Genomic DNA, 21611 nt, shown 5'->3' on the forward strand with positions numbered 1-21611 from the left:
CGATCTAAAATTGGCAATACATGCATCACATAGTGATTGCAGATAAATGTCATAATTTACTTATGCTCGTTAGACAAATGTGGGTTTCATTCTGACTTGTATAGTGAGTGTATGCACATTGTGACATGCACAATAAAACGGTCTACTTATTTTTTTTCCCCTCTTATACCCCTGGTGACTTTCGTACATACTGATTAATTTCGTTTGTGTTCCTCTTTATACACAGTCTCCTCCTTTGCGGCTAATGTATCCACTGATTAAGTGGGGTTGCGGCGTGTAGTAGCTAATGTCATATATAGAGAAATATTTCACCCACATACTAATACCTATCTCAAGTGTTAACACATATTCCACAATCAATATTTAAAATTATAAATAACTACATACCATTTTTAAAATTTTTCCACAGATTACAAAATAATACGTAATTATGTGAAGAAGTCCGTAAAATATGTTTGCATGAAACTAGAATAAAGGAAATTATTTGTTTGGTAGCTAGTCATAATCTGACAACAAATGAACGAAAGTTGGCGATCCTTATTGTATCAATCTGGTGAGTAGATTTGACTTGCATAGCTGCGATCTGTGACGAGCTGAAAATTGCCACATTAGTTTGCGAAGGAAATGTGCAACTCAATGGTTACCAGAATGACGGCAAGTTTGTAACATATTCACCTCCGTTTGCTATTTTTAAATGTGTAAAAAGTCAGCAGCTCCGCATTCTGCTGCAGATTCGAGGAGATGCTGCTACAGGGCTGCTTCAGCTATTTCAATGGCCATATGGAAATTTAAAAATTGTTCCATTCACTTAAAATCACTTCATTTCAGCAGAACTTATAAATATCAATCTATACTAAAATCTATTCATTGTACAGTCATTTTACAGTTCCTGCTTGTGGCAGCGTTTGAAAGTACTAAATGCTACATGGAACAGTAGACGTTGTTTTCAGGTATTTCATAATAATTCCAGCAGGTCCAATAAAATTTACTGACTGCATTAACATGTTTTTTATCGTATTACTTTGCTGCATTTTAGCACTTCAATCCGTTAAAATCGACTACATTGCTAAACTCCTCTCTGTCAGAAGCATTCCTGTAACGTAAAACGAATCTTCTATTTTACACGTTTATACTGCACGAAAAAGTAATGTCTCCTCTGACACAGATGTAAGACGATGTGCAACGTTTTGGTTCAGCTTCCTAATACGGTGAATAGTCTGTCTGGTATTTAATAATGTGGTTCTTAGTGGCATGTTCCGTTGTCTCTTTCTCCTGTGGTATGGGATGTACTTCAGGTGTATGTAACCATTTCGTGTTGGTACTTTGGTGACGACTGCATTTTATCATTGTGCTACCATTAATCTCATTTATCAAATAGTTATCAAAACTATAAATTCAGGCTCATTAGTTCTGGAGATAATTGACTACATTTCGCAGCTTGAGTAAAACAGTTAATAGACAGTTCTTTCATCAAGATGACACGAGGTGGACCATTACAGCATGCACTAACGTTTTTACTAGATCGTGAGGTATTAAATCAGTCATCTGTCGTTGCACTGTTCAATTGAATCAGCATCTCTACTCTACTAATCTTGATGTCGACAAGACTATAAAGGCTAATGATTCTCTCTGTATAGACATGTGGCAGTTCTTAATTAGACATAAAATTTTCATCCATGTGATTGGTACGTAGTCTCACCTACAGTATTCGCTAACACGATAACATGATAGACTTTCATAGAAGAGCCAATATTTTCTGCAGCGGAAAAGACATAGCCTACATTAATGAGAGAATATGAATAATTATTCACACAATATCAGCAATATTGGAGAAACTTTTAATGCTTATTTATTAAAAATTAAAACACGTATATCTTAAATATAACTTTGCTTATGGTCGCTATCGAAACGTAACTTCCCAGTATAAATCGGACTTCACAACGACACACTAATCTTTTGTGAGAATTTTTGATCATCTGCATTCGTTCTAAATCATATAAACGATGTTGTCTAAGAAAAACACAAACATCGCTTTGGTCTACAGACACCACAGAAAAGGCGAGGAAGGCTAGTAGGTGTTCCTAGGGCACGAGATTGGAAGCTGATAGATCTACGCCGCTTCATCGAGCAACGAAACAATGAAGTGGGGAACAACAGTACTGCAGCATAATAAGATGTTCAGTGGTTCTCAGGGGGAGATATGTGATGCACTCTGACCCGACACCATGTGGTCTAGGGATATGAAGATTTTGCTAGATCTGGTACGTCTGGTATCGAACGTACACAGAAACCAGTAACAGCAAGGTGTGTATGCCTTTCTCAGTCTACAGTGCTATGGAGTGGGCAGCAGCAGTGGGGACCAGAAGTAAATTCATCAATGCTCAGGTTGCTAGAATATGGATTCGTAAGCATTCTTTATGCTACAGCAATGCTTCAAGTCCTCACATGGGAGGCAGGACGGGCGTCGGATCTACCATCCTTGGCAGCGGTGCATTGTCATGCAGCGTGGGTCGGAGCAGAGCGTTCTCACTTGGCGCTTCCTGACAATGGCTGACGATGAGTAAGTGCTGATGCTGCAGCCATGGGCATACAGTGGCACAAAGATTTGTGGGGCTTGTGCTGAAGTTGGTGTCATCCGGGGAGTGAAAGTAGCTCCCCCGCCCCCTCGCCCCCCCCCCCCCCCCCACACACACACACATTCCACGATGTCTGGCAGGCAGCGTCTGGTGTCGCCAGTTATTACACCGGCAATGGTTAGTAGGATATCAGATCGACCCTCGATCCCGTCAGTGTCAGATGCAGAACTGTAGCAAAAGTATCCGGACACCCCCAAAAATATACGTTTTCATTTTCATATTAAGTGCATTTTGCTGCCACGTACTGCCAGGTGCTCCATATCAGCGACCTCAGTAGTCACCAGACAGGCTTCGAACGTGGTCAGGTGACTGGGTGTCACTTGCATCATACGTCTATACGCTAGATTTCCACACTCCTAAACATTCCTAGGACAGCTGTTTCCGATGTCATAGTGAAGTGGAAACGTGAACTGACAAGTACAGGACAAAAGCACACAGGCCGACCTCGTCTGTTGACTGACAGAGACCGCCAACAGTCGCAGAGGGTCGTAATGTGTATTAGGTGGACATCTACCCAGACCATCACACTGGAATTCCAAACTGCAAGTACTATGACAGTTAGGAGTGAGGTGAGAAAACTTGGATTTCATGGTCGATCGACTGCTAAAGAGCCATACATCACGCCAGTAAATGCCAAACGACGCCTCGCTTGGTGTAAAGAGCGTAAACATTGGACGACTGAACAGTGGAAAAACGTTGTGTAGAGTGATGAATTACGGTACACAGTGTGCGAATCTCATGGCAGGGTGTGGCTATGGCGAATGTCCGATGAACGTCATTTGCCAGCGTGTGTAGTGCCAACAGTAAAATTCAGAGGCGCGTGTTTCATGGAGGGGGCTTTCACCCGCTGCTGTTTTGCGTGGCAGTATCACAGCACAGGCCTACATTGATGTTTTAAGCACCTTCTTACTTGGCACAGTTGAAGAGAAATTCGGGGACGGTGATTACATCTTTCAATACGATAGAGCACCTGTTTATAATGCACGGCCTGTGGCAGAGTGGTTACACGACAATAACATCCCTGTAATGGACTGGCCTGCATGGAGTCCTGACCTGAGTCCTACAGAACATCTTTGGGATGTATAGGAACGCCAACTACGGGCAAGGCGTCACCGACCGACATCGATACCTCTCCTCAGTGCAGCACTCCTTAAAGAATGGCTGCCACGAATGAATATGCCGCTGGCAATGAGATGCAAGCATCACCTCCGCGGAGCTTCAGCGGTGGACCTACTATAGATCGAATGTCATGCACAGAGCCCATTTAGCGTGTTTTCCAGTTACAAAACACTCACAGACTTCCATAGTGGCCAGAGATCGACATTTTCTGAATAGAAGGTATACTAAAGAGTGGCGAATTTATAAACCTTTTGTATTTGTATGTGTTAGGGACTGAAGCTCCAAACACAGCAACGAAGTTGTGTACTATGTCCGCTGTTTGATATTAGATGTAGAGTAAATTAATGCCTGAAGTCACTGTTCATGAACGGCAAGCGTTCCTCGCTCCTGCATTCACTAAAAAACCACACAGCGTGGAAGGGAGTCACAAAATAAAACTAGTCATGCTCTACATTAAACACCAATAGCAGCTGGAGGTAAAGATAGTAGCCAAATTAATTAAAACACTCTGAAATATTGAAAATTTATAGCTATTTTTCTGGGACATGGAAGGAACAATTGTGACTGAAAAAAGAAAGCCGCAGTAACACTACATGCCGAGCGGCGTTTGGAAAGATATCTAAACGTTGAAATTATAACAGGAATAAAGGAAAAATAATGTGAACGATACTGTATACATAATTATAAAGTTCAGTATAAGAAAATAACTCTGCAAAAGTCTAACGTAATGATATATATAAATTTAATTTGGTCTGCAATGGTACACCGTTGTTAGCAAGAAAATGGTGTGGAAAGAATTAATAAATAAATAAATTTCAACAAATAAAAATTTATTGCAAAAGTGTTAGATCCCTTTTATGGGTATAGCTCTGTGTACATGATATTGATTCGATGATCTCCATATAGGTTTCAAGTTGCAATTCATAGTGAAGCTATGTTATTTTTCCTGTTTTCATACAAGAGTTCGATAGGGCCCTAATAAATCGACTCCGTCAATGTCAACATAATCCATTTTTAGCCTTCTCTTTTTTAAGTACAATCGTACTCAAAAGTAAGATTTCTTCTATCAGTGGACTCCTGTACAAAATAATACCAATAATTACACAACAGAATGCCTGATAATCATAAATTGGATTTTTTATGCACTGTATTAATATGTTACCGGAAAATATTCCTCTTAGCTGCCAGTGCTTTCGAACTAGCCACTGTGAGAGGCCTGAATAAATCCTTCTCTCATAATAGAGCAGTTCAGTCGTACTGAATGTCCTAGACAAATCCTTACTTCAATTTCATCAGCACACTTTATACAGTCCAGGTATGTTTAAACAATGTCACTTTAAAAACAAATTAAATATGTCAGTTACTTTACTAAATATGTATTTTACATCAGCAATTATTCATTTTTTTATCTATCAACACTTTAGTCGAAAAGAACCCAGAAAACTTTCTTAATTCACTTTTCTCAATCTGACACCACAATTAAGTTTTCAGGTTTTGAAATGAAATTTATTAATACATTTTGTCAGCGTCATTTTGTAATACGTGGGATCTACTTAATGAAACCTATTTTACTTTAATTTTAATAGCTTTAGTGTAATGACCTGCATCTACACACTGCTGAGGTTCGATCCATTCCTAACAAGAATAGAGATGATCGGCTGGCTATTGGTCAGGCAACACCAAAATTGTTACTACTCTGAAGCTACTGCAGTTTACTTCGCAATAATAACGCTTAAACACAAATACATAGCTGTTAGCTGCATCGTGTATCAGTAAATATGTATAGAGATTGTGAAATGGTGTAAAGTATTTTATTAATAATTACTTTTCACTGAGAGGAAATTATTAATTTTATTACAATAAATACAAAAATAATACATTCATCCTTAAGTAAATAAAATAAACGTACATGAAATTAATAATTCCATCTTACTGAGAAGAGAAAACTGAAAACTAAGTGAGCTATAATGGACAGTACCACAAGTTGCACTTGAGCCGTTTTCCGAAATTTCTTAACATTTGTCACATTTAAGTATCAGGATTATGTTCAGGGAAGATGAAACTGACATTTCGCAGTGACTTGTTACTTATACTTTAATGACATTTGTGTCGAGTTTTTGATTAAATCCTTTACTGGCATTCAGTATTCAGTAACAAGGTGCTGTTTCTCCTCTTCTCTGCAACCGGTGAATATCTGTAACATTTGTGAAGTTGAAGTATCAGTATTATATTCAACAACGTCTAAACCCCACATTAAGGGAGATATTTCGAAGTGCCTCAGTAATTATGCATTAAAGATGTTTGGTTCAAATTCTTAGTGAATTCCTTTCCTTTTAGTCATTACTAATCTGTAATGTGCTGTTTTTCCTCTCCTCTGCAATCAGTGAATGTCTGTAACAGGAAACAGAAATAATACATACATATATATTAAGAGGTAACTAATGCATTGTTAGCCTACCCCTAAAATGCTTTACAGCATATATAAACATATGTTGGAGGGAAAATTGCATTCCATAGCAGCTGAAGCACGTGGGACATTCCTTATATTCAAGAAACGATATAGAACTAATTGAGAAAATTATCGAAGAATAAGGTTACTGAATAAAACAGCAAGGTATACTAAAAAATCATTACAAAAGAATGAGCAAAACTGCTGTAGTCAACTTAACAGAAGAGGAAGCAAGATTCAGGGGACGAAAGTGCTAACATAACAATCTTGAATCAAACTGTAGAAAAACATACAGACCAGAGTAAGGAAATATATTGTCCTTTGATTTCATTAAACCGTTTGATCGTGATCTAGACAACAGAGGTATCTCTAACAGTTTAAGGGAAGTCATAAAGTGCATATATGAACAGTCGCTTGTATCTGTTGTAGGGAAGAGTATTCAAAATAGCTTTAGAGAGCATTGGGGATAAAGGTGCAGCTAATCCCTTTACTTTGCCCAAAAAATCAATTCTATAATCTTACTATACTATTTGATAACTAATAGGTAACTATTACTGACACTGAGAATAATCTGGGAAGAGAAGCATGTCAACAGTAAAGAGAGTTCGCTTCATGCAACCAGAAGTTACCTGGTAAGAAACAAAGACAACTGCAGTTTACGTGAAAAAGTAAATTTTGTCATGCATTGTAATACATGGGAAGTAGTAGAACAAGTAACAAATAATAAGTGCTTCGCTTGCAATAACTCACACGATGGCGGAATTGAGTTTGGAAATTAATGTCGAGAAACTGAGGTTAACGAATGGTAGCAATAACGTATGGGAACGAAAGCTGGTTAAAAAAATAAATAAGATGATGCACTAAGAATCCAAAGTGCACAAATTAAATTCCTGAGATGTGCCGTAGAACGCACACTTTCGAACAAGAAGTTCAGAAATAAGAGCAGAGTTACGATTAATAACATGAAATGAAAAATTAGAAGAAGGCTGAAGCAAATGTGAGGAGCACATCAGTAGGACGGAAGACAGACGCACAAAAAATACTACATTTATATTATGCAATATGAAGAAGCAACATGGGAAACGCTAAACGAGGTTAAAAGACAGACTAGTCTAAGTAGGCCAAACAGGTGATGTCTAATATGTACAGAAGAACATAACGATGATGACACCGTAGGTGTAAATAATAATAAGCCGTGAATTACAGTTCTCTTTTTCCTTTGCTTTCCCGGTCTTATCAAGATTTTGAAATAATTCTTGCAGGGAGGATCGTCCTCTATTAGTGTTTCGAAATTGTATAAAGGGTTTTTCCATACCGTTAGAAGAGTTTTTGCAGCAAGATATGCATGTTAGTACTTACCTCTTGTGGCATATCATATTGTGTCAGGAAATGGCATGAGTGGCACGTTCTCTCTCCAGAATGCCATGCGCTCGCCATATGGGTCGTGTGCGATCGAGAGGTTGGCCTGCATCAGTAGGTACCTGTGGCTGGCAAGGTCGTACGGCTGCCACACCACGGGATCCGCCTCAGGAGTAGGGTTGCTGTTGAGACACACAGTACATGCATTATCCGTTACGTCTTCTAGAGATCCTCATAAGAAAACGTGAATAGCAAGACTAAAAGTTACTTATTAATTACGTGATGAAGGAAGTTCAAAATAGCCCATGGTTAATTCACTGATATTCAGTTATATAAGCATTCCAGAAAAAATATCAGTAACCTTGAGGAGAACTGGCGACTGTTCGAAGTAACATCAACTCTATAATTGAGAATGGCTTCAGTTCCGCAATACCGAGAGGTATTAATTTTTTTTATCTTTATTGTAATTTCATGCCTCAGCTGAGGCGGGCCGGTAGCGGCCTACTTACGCCACTCTTCAGCCAAAAGACACAACATAAATACATGGAAGGCATAGAAAACAGAAAAAAACCATGATAAACACAAGATGAACACTGTACAAGGGGTCAAACGTCGTTCGATGGAAGACAGTGTGATGAAGGGTGGCACCACTTGAAAACAGATGAAGACGTCCAGGTGGAAACACGAACGTAGCAGAAAACACTGATGAAGACACTGTACACAGAAAGGGAGACACTGACGCACGGAAAACACTGGCGACGATCATTGGCGAAGCACTCACACTGACGAAGGGGGGGGGGGCTGCCTTCAGGTGGAGCCAGTGGGAGAAAGAAGGGAGAGTGGGGGGGAGGAGAGAGGGGGGATTGAAGCCTGGGGAGAGGGGTGGAAGCGGGAGACGTGGGAGAGAGGAGGGGGGAAGGAAGGTGAGGAGGGAGAGTGGGAGCCCTCCAGGAAAAAAGGGAGGAGAGAGTCAGAGCTGGTACAAGGGGCAGAAGCCACCTTGGGAGAGAGTATGGATGGTGTGAAGACGGAGAGCAGGTGGGATGCAAGAAAATAGGCATGGCAGTGGGCAGGGTTGGGCGAGGATAGGAGAGACAGGTAGGTGTGGAGGATTGAGCTTGCGGGAGGTGTAAAGGATCTGTATCCGTTCAACGAAAAGGAGAAGGTGTGAGAACATAATCAAGTTATATAGGATCCACATGGGGCATGGGAGACAAATGCGGTAGGCAAGGTGGAGCACAAGTCGTTCAAGGAATTGGAGGGACTTATAGTAGGTGGGAGGAGCAGAGATCCAGGCGGGATGGGCATAGCAAAGAACAGGGCGAATGAGGGATTTATACGTGTGTAGGGTGGTGGAGGGGTCCAGACCCCATTTGTGGCCAGGAAGGAGTTTGAGGAGGCAGAGTCGCGAATGTGCCTTGGCTTGGATCGTCAGATGGGGGTTCCAGGAAAGGCGATGGCCAAGGGTCACACCAAGCTACTTGAGGGTTGGGGTGAGGTGAATGGGATGGCCATAGATGGTGATATAAAAATCAAGGAGGTTGAAGGAAGGGGTGGTTTTGCCTTTAATGACTGTCTGGGTTTTGGAAGGATTGACCTCGAGCAGCCACTGGTTACATCAAGTGGTGAACCAGTCAACATGGGATTGGAGAAGATGTTGTGAGCGTTGCAGGGTGGGGGCGAGGACAAGGAAGGCAGCGTCATCAGCGTACTGGAAGAGGTGAATGGGAGGTGAAGGTGGCGGCATGTCCGCTGTATACAGCAGGTACAGAAAAGGGGAGAGGATGGAACCTTGGAGCACACCGGCGGAGGGGTAGAAGGTGTAGGAATCTGTGTTATGGATGGTGACATAGGAAGGACAGTGGGAAAGAATGGAGGGAATCAGATGGAGATAGTTAATAGGATGGGCAAAGGTTTGGAGTTTCAAGAGGAGACCGGAATCCCATACATGGTTCAAGGTCAAGGGAGAGGAAGATGGCGGAGCAACGGCAGTTGAGTTGTTTGGTTAGGAGGTGAGAGAGGTGGATGAGAAGGTCATCGGCAGAGAAGGATGGCTGAAAGTGGGAAGGAGGTGGTGCTGGTGGAGATGCTGCTGGATGCGTCAGGTGACGATTGATTCCAGGACCCTGCTGAAGACTGAGGTAAGACTGATGGGATGGTAGGAGGAGACAGTGGATGGAGGTTTGTCAGGTTTGAGGAACATCAGGATCTGGGAGGTTTTCCACAAGTTGGGGTAGAAGTCGGTGGACAAGACCACATTATAAAGTCGGTCCCGGGTGGACAGGAAGGAGGTGGGAGCTTCACGGAGATGATGATACATAACACTGTCATGACCGGGAGTGGTGTTGGTGTGGAGTCTAGAGATGTGATCATGAGTAGTGATTGGGGAATTGAGTTCAGTGTGTGTAATGTTATCCAAGTACTGTAAGCCAGGAGTGAGTGGAGGGGCAGAGGTGTCAGCTCAATCATGGACATCATGGAAGAAGGAGTAATCGAACTGGGGATCGTCAGGGATGGTAAAGACATCAGAGAGGGAAGAAGCAAAGTGGTTGGCCTTACTAAAGTTATCAGGAAAGGGGCGGTCATCATGAAGGAGAGGGTAGATCCAGTAAGGCGGTGGAAGGCTGACCAGTACATAGAGGTGTTGCATAAGACGGGTGCATGTCTGTCGCCAGTCCTGGTATTTCTTGGCCATGAGCAAGTTTCGGACGTGTCATTGGAGATGCCGGTGGCGTCGTAGTGTGTCCAGGACACGCGTGTGAAGAAAGGCATGGTAGAGGTGCCGGGTTTCATGGAGGAGGAGTATGGCCTGTGGGGATAAAGTGGGATGGTGTGGGTGGTTGGCGACAATAGAGATGTGGGCCTGCACGGCCTCAGACAAGGTCTGGTGGAGAAAGGAGGTGGCACATGTAATGTCATCAGGGTGGTGGTAGATGAGGGGGAGGGCTTTTGATCTGGGTAGTGAGGGTAGTGCGGTATGCATTCCAGTCGGCACAGGAATAGTCATGGACATATTTCCGGGGAGGGTCGAAGTGAGGGTCAGGACGGGGGTGACGACTGTCTGATACTGTGAGCACGACATTGAGATGATCACTGCCAATAGGGTCGAGGACGCCACCATCATGAGGCCAAGGAAGTTAGGGGAGTCCAGGATGACATAGGGAGTGGAATTGGATTCAGGGTGGGTGTGATGGGAAATGGGATCGAGGTCACCTTGGAGGGTGGAGAGGAATTGATGCCACCGCCGTAGCTGGGTGGTGGAACAACTGTGGATGTTCAGGTTGGCGGCAATCACGTAGCAGGAGAAGCTGCGGTCGATATGGGAAAGGAGGTCGAAAGGAATAAGGGCAGAGGGGCAGACATAGATGGTGGTGCAGGTAAAGGTAAGGCCGGGGAAGAAGAGACTGAGGATGAGGTGTTCTGTGGGAAGGAGGGGTTGGAGCCGAACAGGGGTCTGGCGGTGGTGGCCAATGACTGCCTTGCCACGTGCTATCAGGAAGGCATTATGAGAGCGGTGGAGGAGGTAAGGCAACATGTATACAGGATGTTGGGCTGGACAAGGGTTTCATTCAGGAGGATGGCATCCACGCACTTGGTCATGAGAGTATGCAGAAGGAGTTCTTGTTAATGGGAGGGGAGCGGATGTTGTTGAACAAGATATGGCGCTGTCGCGCCATGGTGGGGTTTAAACGAGGATGTCAAGGCGGGAGGAAGTAAAGTGGGTGAGCTTATGGGAGTAGGTGGTGAAGGTGTTGAGGTGAAAGATGGAACGGGCAGCGAGAGAGATCTGTTGGAGGGTATGGGAACGCTGAAAATGGTGGATATTTTGAAGGACAATGGTGATGAATCTGATGATATCCTCAGTTGTGGGGAGGGGGTGGTTGGTACACATTGTACTGGAGGCACCTCTGGCAGCAAACGGACTCGGGAGGGAAACGGGAAGGGTCGAATTTGTAATGGCGGTTAAAAAACAGGGCGTCCTCTTTGAAGAGGCGGTCGATGGAGGGGGCAGACTCTGAGAATTAAAAAAATGGTTCAAATGGCTCGGAGCACTATGAGACTTAATATCTGAGGTCATCAGTCCCCTAGAACTTAGAACTACTTAAACCTAACCAACCTAAGGACATCACACACATCCATGCCCGAGGCAGGATTCGAACCTGCGACCGTAGCGGTCACGCGGTTCCAGACTGTAGCGCCTAGAACCGCTCGGCCGCCCCAGCTAGCCTCTGAGAATACATGAAGAAGGTAGGGGTGGTAGAATTATGTATGCGGCGAGCCGCACAGATTTCAAGGTTGGGATGGGCGTTAAGCTCCGCCAACACCTCCTTCTCCTTGATCACTTGGCTAAGCCGAGGGTCGGCGAGTGGCACAGGGGTTGAGGTTGACGAGAGGAGGGGATGGATGGAGCAGGGGTGAGGGAGGCATTGGGGCCGCAGTGGATACGGGGGATTCACGAGAGGAATTAAGAGTTCTCTAGTATGCTATATGCAGCTGAAACCACTCACTAAAGATGAGATTCCGTTGAATAACCTAACTGCTACGTTTCGTCTACTGTTCGAAATAAGCGCAGACCATTAGGATGGGACTGAACTTGTGTAATTTAGACGGCCATTGCTGCTAAAATCTTAACTATTCTTCAAACCAGAATCGTGTGCAAGCAGCTCTGTGAACACACTGACGCCATCTTCGAACGCGGGAGTGTCCACAGCATACGCATCATCAAGATCTAGAACACAGGGCCACACCGGCTCACTACTAATGCTGTAATAAACGTTGTCGTTCACCTTAACATTACCCTCAATACGTTGACTCTAGTGATGGTACGGAAAACACCCACAAAACATTACAGGACCACCTCCGACCATAACTACTCTAGCGTACTCTCGCGTACACCGTGCGTTATAGCTGTCACCACGTCGTTGATGCTGGTTCAGACTGACCTGAATTCATCGACAGTGGCAATTTCTATTAGTAATATTTAAAAAATAGCCATAGGTTGCACAATAGACGTTATTAACTAAAGAACAACGTGTTTCGTTCGTATAGGGCATCTTCAGGTTATGTTAAAAAATTAGAAATTTTCTGCCAAGAAGCATTCGTCACGGAGGCAAGCTACTAAATAAAACTTGTCGAAAGGTAGCTTCATGAAGACGCTATTATGTCGGTCGTGGTCTGCGAGAGGTTATTTCATTCGGTATCATACCTCCTCACGGATGCTTTTTGGAAGAAAATTTCTGACCTTTCAATATAACATGATGACGCGCTATTCGGGCCATACGCGTTGTACTTAAGTTAATAAGGAATATTTTACTTTTACGACTGTTTTTAAGCAGTAGCAATGTGGCGTCGGTTCACCACCACACCAAGATGGAATTTCTAATTCCAATCGGCTCTCAAGCCAAATGCGAGTGAAAAAGTAACACTCGTCTTTTTACAGTGGATAGTCTCATGTTAACAAACCTAAATGTTTATAAATTCTTCTCTGAATCCCACCATTAGCGTTTACATTATATTGTAAGACTGTTTCTTCATTTCATCAGTTTTCAACCAGAAGAATTCAATTTTAGCTGTACCGATATATTCCTGTTTTCCATGGAGTGAAAAGGACTTTTCTGAATTATTGAAACACACTGTGTTACTAAATCGTAAGGTCGCAAATTCGCGAAGTACAACAAGTAGCTGGCGTTTATAAACACATTTTTCTCAATATAACTGATAAGAAATACATCTCGGCAAACAGCTAGCTGAATTACATTAGAAGAAAGAACACCATCGAGAAAGCTGTGAGGCAGTAGATCTGCCGTTTCAGTCAGTGCGCTGGTATCCATCTCACTGTGACAAGCAGATCCGTAGCATTTATCGACCTTGTAAAGTCGATAATGATACATAGAGTGTTTAAAAATTTCACCGTAAAACTTGGAAGGTATATAGAGTGTTTTGAGGAACAAAACGAGATCAGGAGCGTGTGTTCGGAAACGTCATCCGACACCCCACGTCAAAGTACCTATGTCCGTGTATGCATATATAGGGTGATTCCCAGATGATGCTACGTATTTCAGAGATTATGGAGAAGGATCAATTTGACGCAACGGGTCCTGGTCTGGACACGACCGAGTCGAAAATTACAAGCCACAATCTTTGTGGCAACTCACAGTGTAATACATGTACTGGTACCGTTGTTGCCAAGATTGTAGGGTAAGAAACTTCGAGAGGTGACAGTATGGACCAAAACAAGGTTAAAAAATCTAAGAAGGTAAACGTACGTTGCATTCTTTAAGAGCTATGAGCATTTGCTCAGTAGGGGAGATGCTTTTCACTACAGCGAAGATGAGCAAGTGCTTACAACTCCTCAGATATGCGTTGTAAAGCCCATGTTTACTATACATTTGTTCTTATTTTCGTCCGTATTACCACCTCTGACGGTGATCTACCATAAATTCTTAGCAGAAACAGTGTCGGTACACGCATTCCTCTGGCAGGGGTATTAAACAGATTTTCGTTTATAACTTTCGATTCCTTCGTTCCCGGACCAGGGTCCCGTACCTCAAACTGATACGTTTATCTTTCTCCGTAACCTCATCACGGAATCACCCTATTTGTACTTACGTTTAAGATAACGTGGCGGTAAAAGTACGTATGGCATGAGTACACATCAAGTTTTCAGTCCCGACGTACACATACATGCACATCAGGGCTTTTATAGTGTTATCCTGCCAAGTCTTTCCGCGAATTGAGACCTGATTTGCGCGACCGTGCACGTCATGCGGTTTCCGTTTTTGCCACTAGGTCGCGTGGAAGTCAGTTTCAGCGGGTTTTCTCATATCTTGAAACTTCAGATCTGAAGGATGGCGAGAAAAGTAAATTCAGTTTTAATATTCGTTTTTTAATTCTATTATTGTTTTTATCATGTTTTACTCCAAACAAGACATCAAGGAAGCGATATGTGCATGCAATTAAAACGATTGTTTCGTAGTTTTACAAACATCGACTGTTAAATTTGAAGTACACACTCATGTACATCAGGTCCTAGCTCACAGAATATAATGGTACTAACGCTAAGACCGATTCCCTTGCGAAATCGTAATTTAAAACGTAATTTGAATTAAAATCTGAAAATTTAGCTACTTATACTGTGGACGAGGAGTAAATTCGTTGTTGGTGTAATAGGTAGCGTGCTGTCTTGGTGACGTAGGTTTTGGGTTTTAGCTTTGCTAAACTCTACTAAGATTTTTATTTTTGTTATTAGGTTCAGTTTCATTTCTTTATTCAGTTACTTCAACAGTTACCTTCACTTCATTTAATTTTCGCTTCTCAGTTCTGACAGACGATGAAATTATAAAACTAGTTGAGACGAGTGACTTGAGTTCCTTGTCAGACGAAGATGAGGAGTCTGTTCATGAACTTCAAACTCCACCTGAAAGAATTGGTGTGCTTGAAATTGAAGCATGCAATGTGGATCTTACTCCTGAGGCACCTGTGTCTGACAATGACGCACACACTGTCGTCTACTAAGGTGAAGGCTATCTAAGTAGGTAGTACATTGGTGTAGTTCTGTGCGTCATCTGACACGATTTAGGTCAGTATTTTTCAGTGGTACTCAAAAATGGTTCAAATGGCTCTGAGCACTATGGGACTTAACATCTGAGGTCATCAGTCCCCTAGAACATAGAACTACTTAAACCTAACTAACCTAAGGGCATCACACACATTCGTGCCCGAGACAGGATTCGAACCTGCGACCGTGGCGGTCGCGCTGTTTCAGTCTGAAGCGGCTAGAACCGCTTGGCCACAAAGGCCGGCTCAGTGGTACTATTTGTTTGCAGAATTTGTAATCGACAACCTTCTGACGACAACTTTGGAGATCAGACAGATGGTGAAATGAGAAATCCTTCACAGTTTTTCTTCGAGTACTTCGCTAAAAATTTCTAGAAAACTGCTGCAAGATAAACTAATGTATATTATTGCCGAAAGAAGTCAAAAATTCTTGATACAAATACTAATGAAATTTTGTACCTTGTCGGCATTGAGATACTGATGGGTACATTGAAATTGCCCCAGAATATGCACTTGATATCCCCCTTGTATTATCAACCGCGACAAGAGATAACTACTACAAATTACGGAATAAGCTGCATTTTGTAAATAATTTGGAAGGTCTTGACCCAAATGACAAACTCTGGAGGGTTAGACCAGTAACTGATGCTTTTAGAATTAAACGTATTAGTCTACCCAGGTCTCAACACCAGTCTGTGTATGAACAGATGATTCCATTCACGGGGAGGTGTATTATGCGGACTTATGAACCTTCCAGACCTTATCCACTAGGCCTCAAAAATTTTATTTTGGTGTGATCTCATGGACTTCTCCTTGATTTTTCTATATAGACTGGCAAAGGAACAATTCCTGCAAGCTATCAAAAAGAACATGGCCGGCGAGCGGGTATACTCAAACTACCGGCTAGAATTGTACCCAATGATTAAAATCATGTAATTTACAGCGATAGATTTCCCACCAGTACAAAATCTGTTCAGCTTTTACTAGATAATATATTTCAGACAGGAACTGTGATGGCCAATAGAATAAAAGAAGTAGCTCCTAAGTTCAAGAGAGATTAGGAGCTTTAGCGGGGACAATGGGCTGAGTATGTAAGAGAGGGCCAAGAAGTTTGCGCCCTTAAATAGAAGGACAATAAATCCAACATTTTGTTATATGTGCGTAGGGAGCGAACCAGAGTGTACCAGAAAACGATGTTGTAATACAGAAAAAACAACGGTTAGTGTCAACCAGCTATCATCAAAAGTCATAATCGCAATATAGGTGGCATTGATCTTTTTGATAGATACATGGCATACTACAGGTCAAACATCAGGACAAAAATGTGGACAGTCAGAGTATGCAACCACTTCACTGATTTAGCCATAATTAATTCATGGATTATGTACAAAAGGTGTTGTCAAAAGAAGGGATACCAAAAGAAAAGTGGATGTCTCTCATTAACTTCAGAATTCACTTGGCCCACGACTTGGTAAAGGCTTCAAAAATTGTAGAGTCACTGGAACTATCGAAAGAAACTTCTCCGAGTGTGACACAGGAGTACGTCAGCAGTTCTGATAAAGATGAGCAGCATCAGCCCACAAAACGAAGTCGAATTGTAACAGCCAATTAGAGAAAGCAAATATGACAGGGTTGACCACCTTCCAGAAGATACTGAGAGTAGTTTTGTCTCAAGGTGTCGGTTACCAGTGTGAAAGTCACGTTCTCGCATAGTGTGTAAAAGGTGCAAAGTTTATTTGTGTGTATTAAAAACAATTGTTTTGCTAAATTCCATAAGCATGAGAAGTAATGTGTTCATAAAATGTAATGCTTACTTAAAAACGAGAAGTAGGGTGTACATTTTTCATTGTAAATAAAATTATGAGAATGCTATGAGATCGGCATTTTTTTGTCTGTCAAGACCCAATGTACACATATGTGTACATTCAGTTATTCAAACATTATATAAAATACAATTTCAAAATTTGTTTTTTCGTACTACTTTCAGATCAACTGCACCACAAAAAGCAACTGAAATATTTCTCCATTCTTTCTTTATCTTCGGGAAGTTCACCATTCTTCCGTCAAGCAGCGCATGCGTCATCATGTCCTTAATTTTATACTGGAAACTCATGGGAGTCGGACGCTTACACATGGAGACAACGCTGCAAGTCACTTTCGTACGTTTCGATGTAGGATTTAAATAATTCGACTAAGAGTAAGGTGAACCTAGATGTATTTAAAAATCAGATAAACTCATTACCGGATCTGGCGGCTGTAAGCTTCCATTGTCCATGACTTTAGTTGTGTGTTATCTGTAGATCATCGACAAAGAAAATAGTGAAAAGGGGTAAAATTATGCAGGTCTGTTGCGGTAGAAGTTCGCAGGGCATACTTTTATCCCATCAAGAAACTATCTGTGAAGTTTTTCGTTAGATACCTCATTATTCACTGTAGAGAACTTAATTTTTCTATTTTGTAGTTTTCCTTTCGTTGGGTAATGGTTTTTCAAACATACCTAACACTCAAACACACACCGAATATAAGCACGTCTTACATAGTGGTATTTTTTTTCAGGAACCGACCGAGAACATGAACGCGACAGCCATTGGCAGAGCCGTTCTACCATGAAGCTCCTGGCTTTACTGAAAACGTGAGCGCGATACGGCAACTATCCAGAGCTATCCCGTTTTCAGAGACTTCCTTAAAAAGACGTCTTACATATCACAGGTAGTGAGCAACTCGGCCGACTCACGAAAATATTTCCATTGGAGGAAGAATAAGTAATAGTGCATTACTGCATTTCCCTCGATAACAGATTTTTGGCTTTACTCTCACATTATTATGCTATTTACTTTCTGAAATCGCAGAAAAATAAACAGTTGCTAATTTTTTATTTCACATATTTATTTGCAATCCCTTCAGCTGGGTGTAAAATTACGCTCTGCGTACATTTTCCCCACGCGCACGTACTCAAAATTATTCTTCTAATAATAATTTGATAGCACTGAAACTGTTACTCAGTGTTACCAAGATGTCAAACTAGGTGTTGCATGCTGCCGTTCTTCATCTATATAAACGGTTTAAGAGACAATCTTACGCTGTTCGCAGATGTTGCTGTAGATAATCGCGTAGTAAACTTAGGACATCAAAAGAAACTGCAAAACGATTTAGAAAAGGTATCTGTTTGGTGCGAAAATTGGCAGTTGAACATAAACAATAAGAAGTGTGAGGTCTTCCACATGAGTGCTAAAAGGAATCCGTTTAACTTCGGTTACATGATAAATCACTAAAATCTGAAGGCCGGAAATTCAAATAAATATCTGAGAATTACAATTAGGAACAACTGAAATTGGAAAGACCGCACAGAAAACGCTGTGGGGAAGGCGAACCAAAGACTGTGTTTTATTGACAGAACACTTAGAAGCTGCAACAGATGTACTAAAGAGACTGCCTACACTACGTTTGTCCTCTTTTGGAGTACTGCTGCGCGGTGTGGTATCCTTATCAGATACGTTTAACAGAGTGCATCGAGAAAGTTCAAAGAAGGGCAACACGTTTTGTAGTATCGAAAAATACTGCAAAGAGTATCACTGACGTAATAAAGGATTTGAGGTGGACATTATTGGAACAAAGGTGTTTTTTGTTGCGGCGGAATCTTCTCACGAAATGTCAATCAGCAATCTTCTCCTCCGAATGGGAAAAAATTGTATTTGCGCTGAGTTACGTAAAGAGAAACGACTATCATAATAAAATAAGGGAAATCAGAGCTCTCACGGAAATATACAAGTGTTCGTTTTTTCCGTGCCCTGTCCAAGATTGGAATAACAGAGTATTATTGTCAAGAGGGTTTGATTAACCATCTGCCAGGCAAATTTGCAGAGTATCCATGTAGAAATAGACTTAGATGTAGATTTAGTTGATGTAACATTGCTGCAAGTTTTTAAAAACGTTTTGTAAAACAGAAATCCATACTTTTATCCCCCCCTCCCCTCCATACTATACAGGAGCCAGTGCCCTGTAACTACGAAGCTGTGTTGCGTCGTTGGTTCAAATGGCTCTGAGCACTATGGGACTTAACTACCGAGGTTATCAGTCCCCTAGAACTTAAACGTACTTTACCTAAGGATACCACACACATTCATGCCCGATGCAGGATTCGAACCTGCGACCGTAGCGCCTAGAACCGCACGGCCACTCCGGCCGGCGTTGCGTCGTTGGATGGCGTTTCCGGACATAGATTCCTATCCTCCTTTTCTCTTAATCCATCAAGTGGGACTGTAGCCGGTCAGGTTGTACTTGAATAACGGTGGAAAAACCAGCGGCTTTATTTGAATATAATGTCGTTTATTCTTTTTAAAACATGCTACCAGTTTGAGCTGTCGTCTGACCATGCAGGGCTTGTTACTGCCCCAGAAGGTATGGAATGCAGTTAATTTTGGCCCACTGCATACAATTCTGTTCATTCACATGAAAACGGTTTTGGATAGAAAGTCATGTTCAGGGCCTGAGGATGACACCATGTGGTGTCGAAACTGGTTGCATATTTTAAAAAGAATAAACGACGTTAGATTCAAATACAGCAGCTGGTTTTGTCGTAACTGTTCAAGTACTATCTTCCTTCTGTTGCTCAAGACACCTTTTACAGACCATCTAAGTTTGCCGGTGTGATTTTGAAACACTGTGTATCCATCGTTCATTAGCACCTTTAGGTAATTCATATTCCCCAGTATACGCACTCCACCCGTTCCAGCTACTGCCAACTTACATTCAGTTGTGTACTACTGCACTAGTAATAATTGAGAGCAGGCAGTAATGCGTCTGCGGTGGGAGAAGCCCACGACTTTTAACCGTAGCCTTCCCGGTACAGATTGTTGAGGCTATTAATGTCAACTTCAGCTGCAGCCTTGTATTCAGAAAATGTAAATTTATCAGATACCGCATTGCTGTAAATGTGCACTCTAATTTCCATGTTTTAAATTTTCGATATTCGCAGTTTCAGTCAGCGGAAATACCTACCCATACTTTGCGAAGTTCGTCCAAAGACGCAGCATGTTTCTGCGCACTTTGTCTTCTTCTGATTCAGGATCCAAGTTATACTCTGTATCTTTTCTCAAGAACAACATAGGCAACTCTCCTCCATGTGAAACTCCTGAAAGAAGAACGAAAGAAATGACAGATGGAAAAGATTTAGTTATGTTAACATTGAAACCAGTATACTGAATATGGCAAGCAAGCCGTCGACTTTCTTGCCGTCAAAGAATGACACAAAGCCCGCCCGGCTGGCCGTGCGGTCTAACACACGGCTTTCCGGGCAGGAAGGAGCGCCAGTTCCCAGAACGAATCCGCCCGGCGGCTTTGTGTCGAGGTCCGGTGAGCCGGCCAGTCTGTGGATGGTTCTTAGGCGGTTTTCCATCTGCCTCGGCGAATGCGGGCTGGTTCCCCTTATTCCGCCTCAGCTACAGTATGTCGGCGATTGCTGCACAAACAAGTTCTCCACGTATGCGTACGCCACCATTACCCTACCACGCAGACATAGGGGTTACACTCGTCTGGTGTGAGACGTTACCTGGGGGTTCCACTGGGGGCCGAACCGCACAATAACCCTGGGTTTCGGTGTGCGGCGACGGAGGGGTGAAGTGGACTGCGGTAGTCGTCGTGGGGTTCCGGACCACTTATGCTGCGGCGGGGACGGAGCCTCTCCGTCGTTTCTAGGTTTACGGTTAACATAACATAACATGACACAAACATACACTAGGATTTTACATTTTTACCAATTTTCTTAGAATTAATGACACTCCTATACATTTAATTCGACCTAGATTTGTTGCAGGTTACACTTGTTGTAAGGTAAATCCAGAACTGGTAATCAGAACCAAATATTCTTAATTAGGATCACCATTGCCACACTGACTGGAAAAAAAATCTATACCTTGGGTTGGATCTTAAACAGATCTCTCTCCCTTTCGTCGCTGAGAGTGAAACGTATTTAAAAAATGATTTCTGCTTTCGTAGCGGAAGTAAAACCTAAGCCACAGCTTTATTTAGAAAATTTAATTTAATATGTTGTATAAAGAGATTGTCTGAAGCACAAAGCTATGTAATTGGTTTACCACAATTCCTTTAACCCATATTACAAATAATGTAACGGTCCTTATCAAAGACAACAATAAAAAATGTTTTGCCACCTTTTGAAAAGGGGGATATGGCCTGTAACTATAAAGGGATCCTATATTTATGACATGTGCTAATATACTGTATTTAATGACAGAGTATAACCGATAGTGGGTGCTCGGATGCACAAGCTTTACACATAAAAGTAATCACTAAGAGCTTTTTGGTGCTCTCCGTAAGTTCTTCCTCGAAATACGAGTGATGGGCAATGCAGAGGTGAGAAGAAGAGAACCATTGCTCACTGGAGAGAAAGTACAGTGAAAGCTTTATTACTGATACAGGGGAATCATCACCATCCGGTTTTCTAACCTAGAAAAACTCCCCCTTGAGAAAGATAA

At 42.2% G+C, this 21611-nt stretch overlaps 1 protein-coding gene across 5 annotated transcripts in view; it reads right to left on the minus strand.

Annotated features, from left to right (window-relative positions):
* Positions 1-5645: 5645 nt before the first annotated feature.
* Positions 5646-21611, minus strand: part of LOC126252073 (acetylcholinesterase-like) — a 224611-nt gene continuing 208645 nt past the window's right edge. For 4 of the 5 annotated variants that reach the window (XM_049952922.1, XM_049952921.1, XM_049952924.1 and 1 more), the window contains 3 exons: positions 20119-20251; positions 7564-7745; positions 5646-6146 (listed from right to left, as the gene is read on the minus strand). In XM_049952922.1, coding sequence (XP_049808879.1) covers positions 7577-7745; positions 20119-20251 — 302 coding nt within the window. In that variant the 3' untranslated portion in view covers positions 5646-6146; positions 7564-7576. The remainder of the gene's footprint in view (positions 6147-7563; positions 7746-20118; positions 20252-21611) is intronic. The other variant, XM_049952920.1, reaches the window with a different exon arrangement.

This window comes from Schistocerca nitens, chromosome 4 (genome assembly GCF_023898315.1).
Source record: "Schistocerca nitens isolate TAMUIC-IGC-003100 chromosome 4, iqSchNite1.1, whole genome shotgun sequence".
In the NCBI taxonomy this organism is placed as follows: domain Eukaryota; kingdom Metazoa; phylum Arthropoda; class Insecta; order Orthoptera; family Acrididae; genus Schistocerca; species Schistocerca nitens.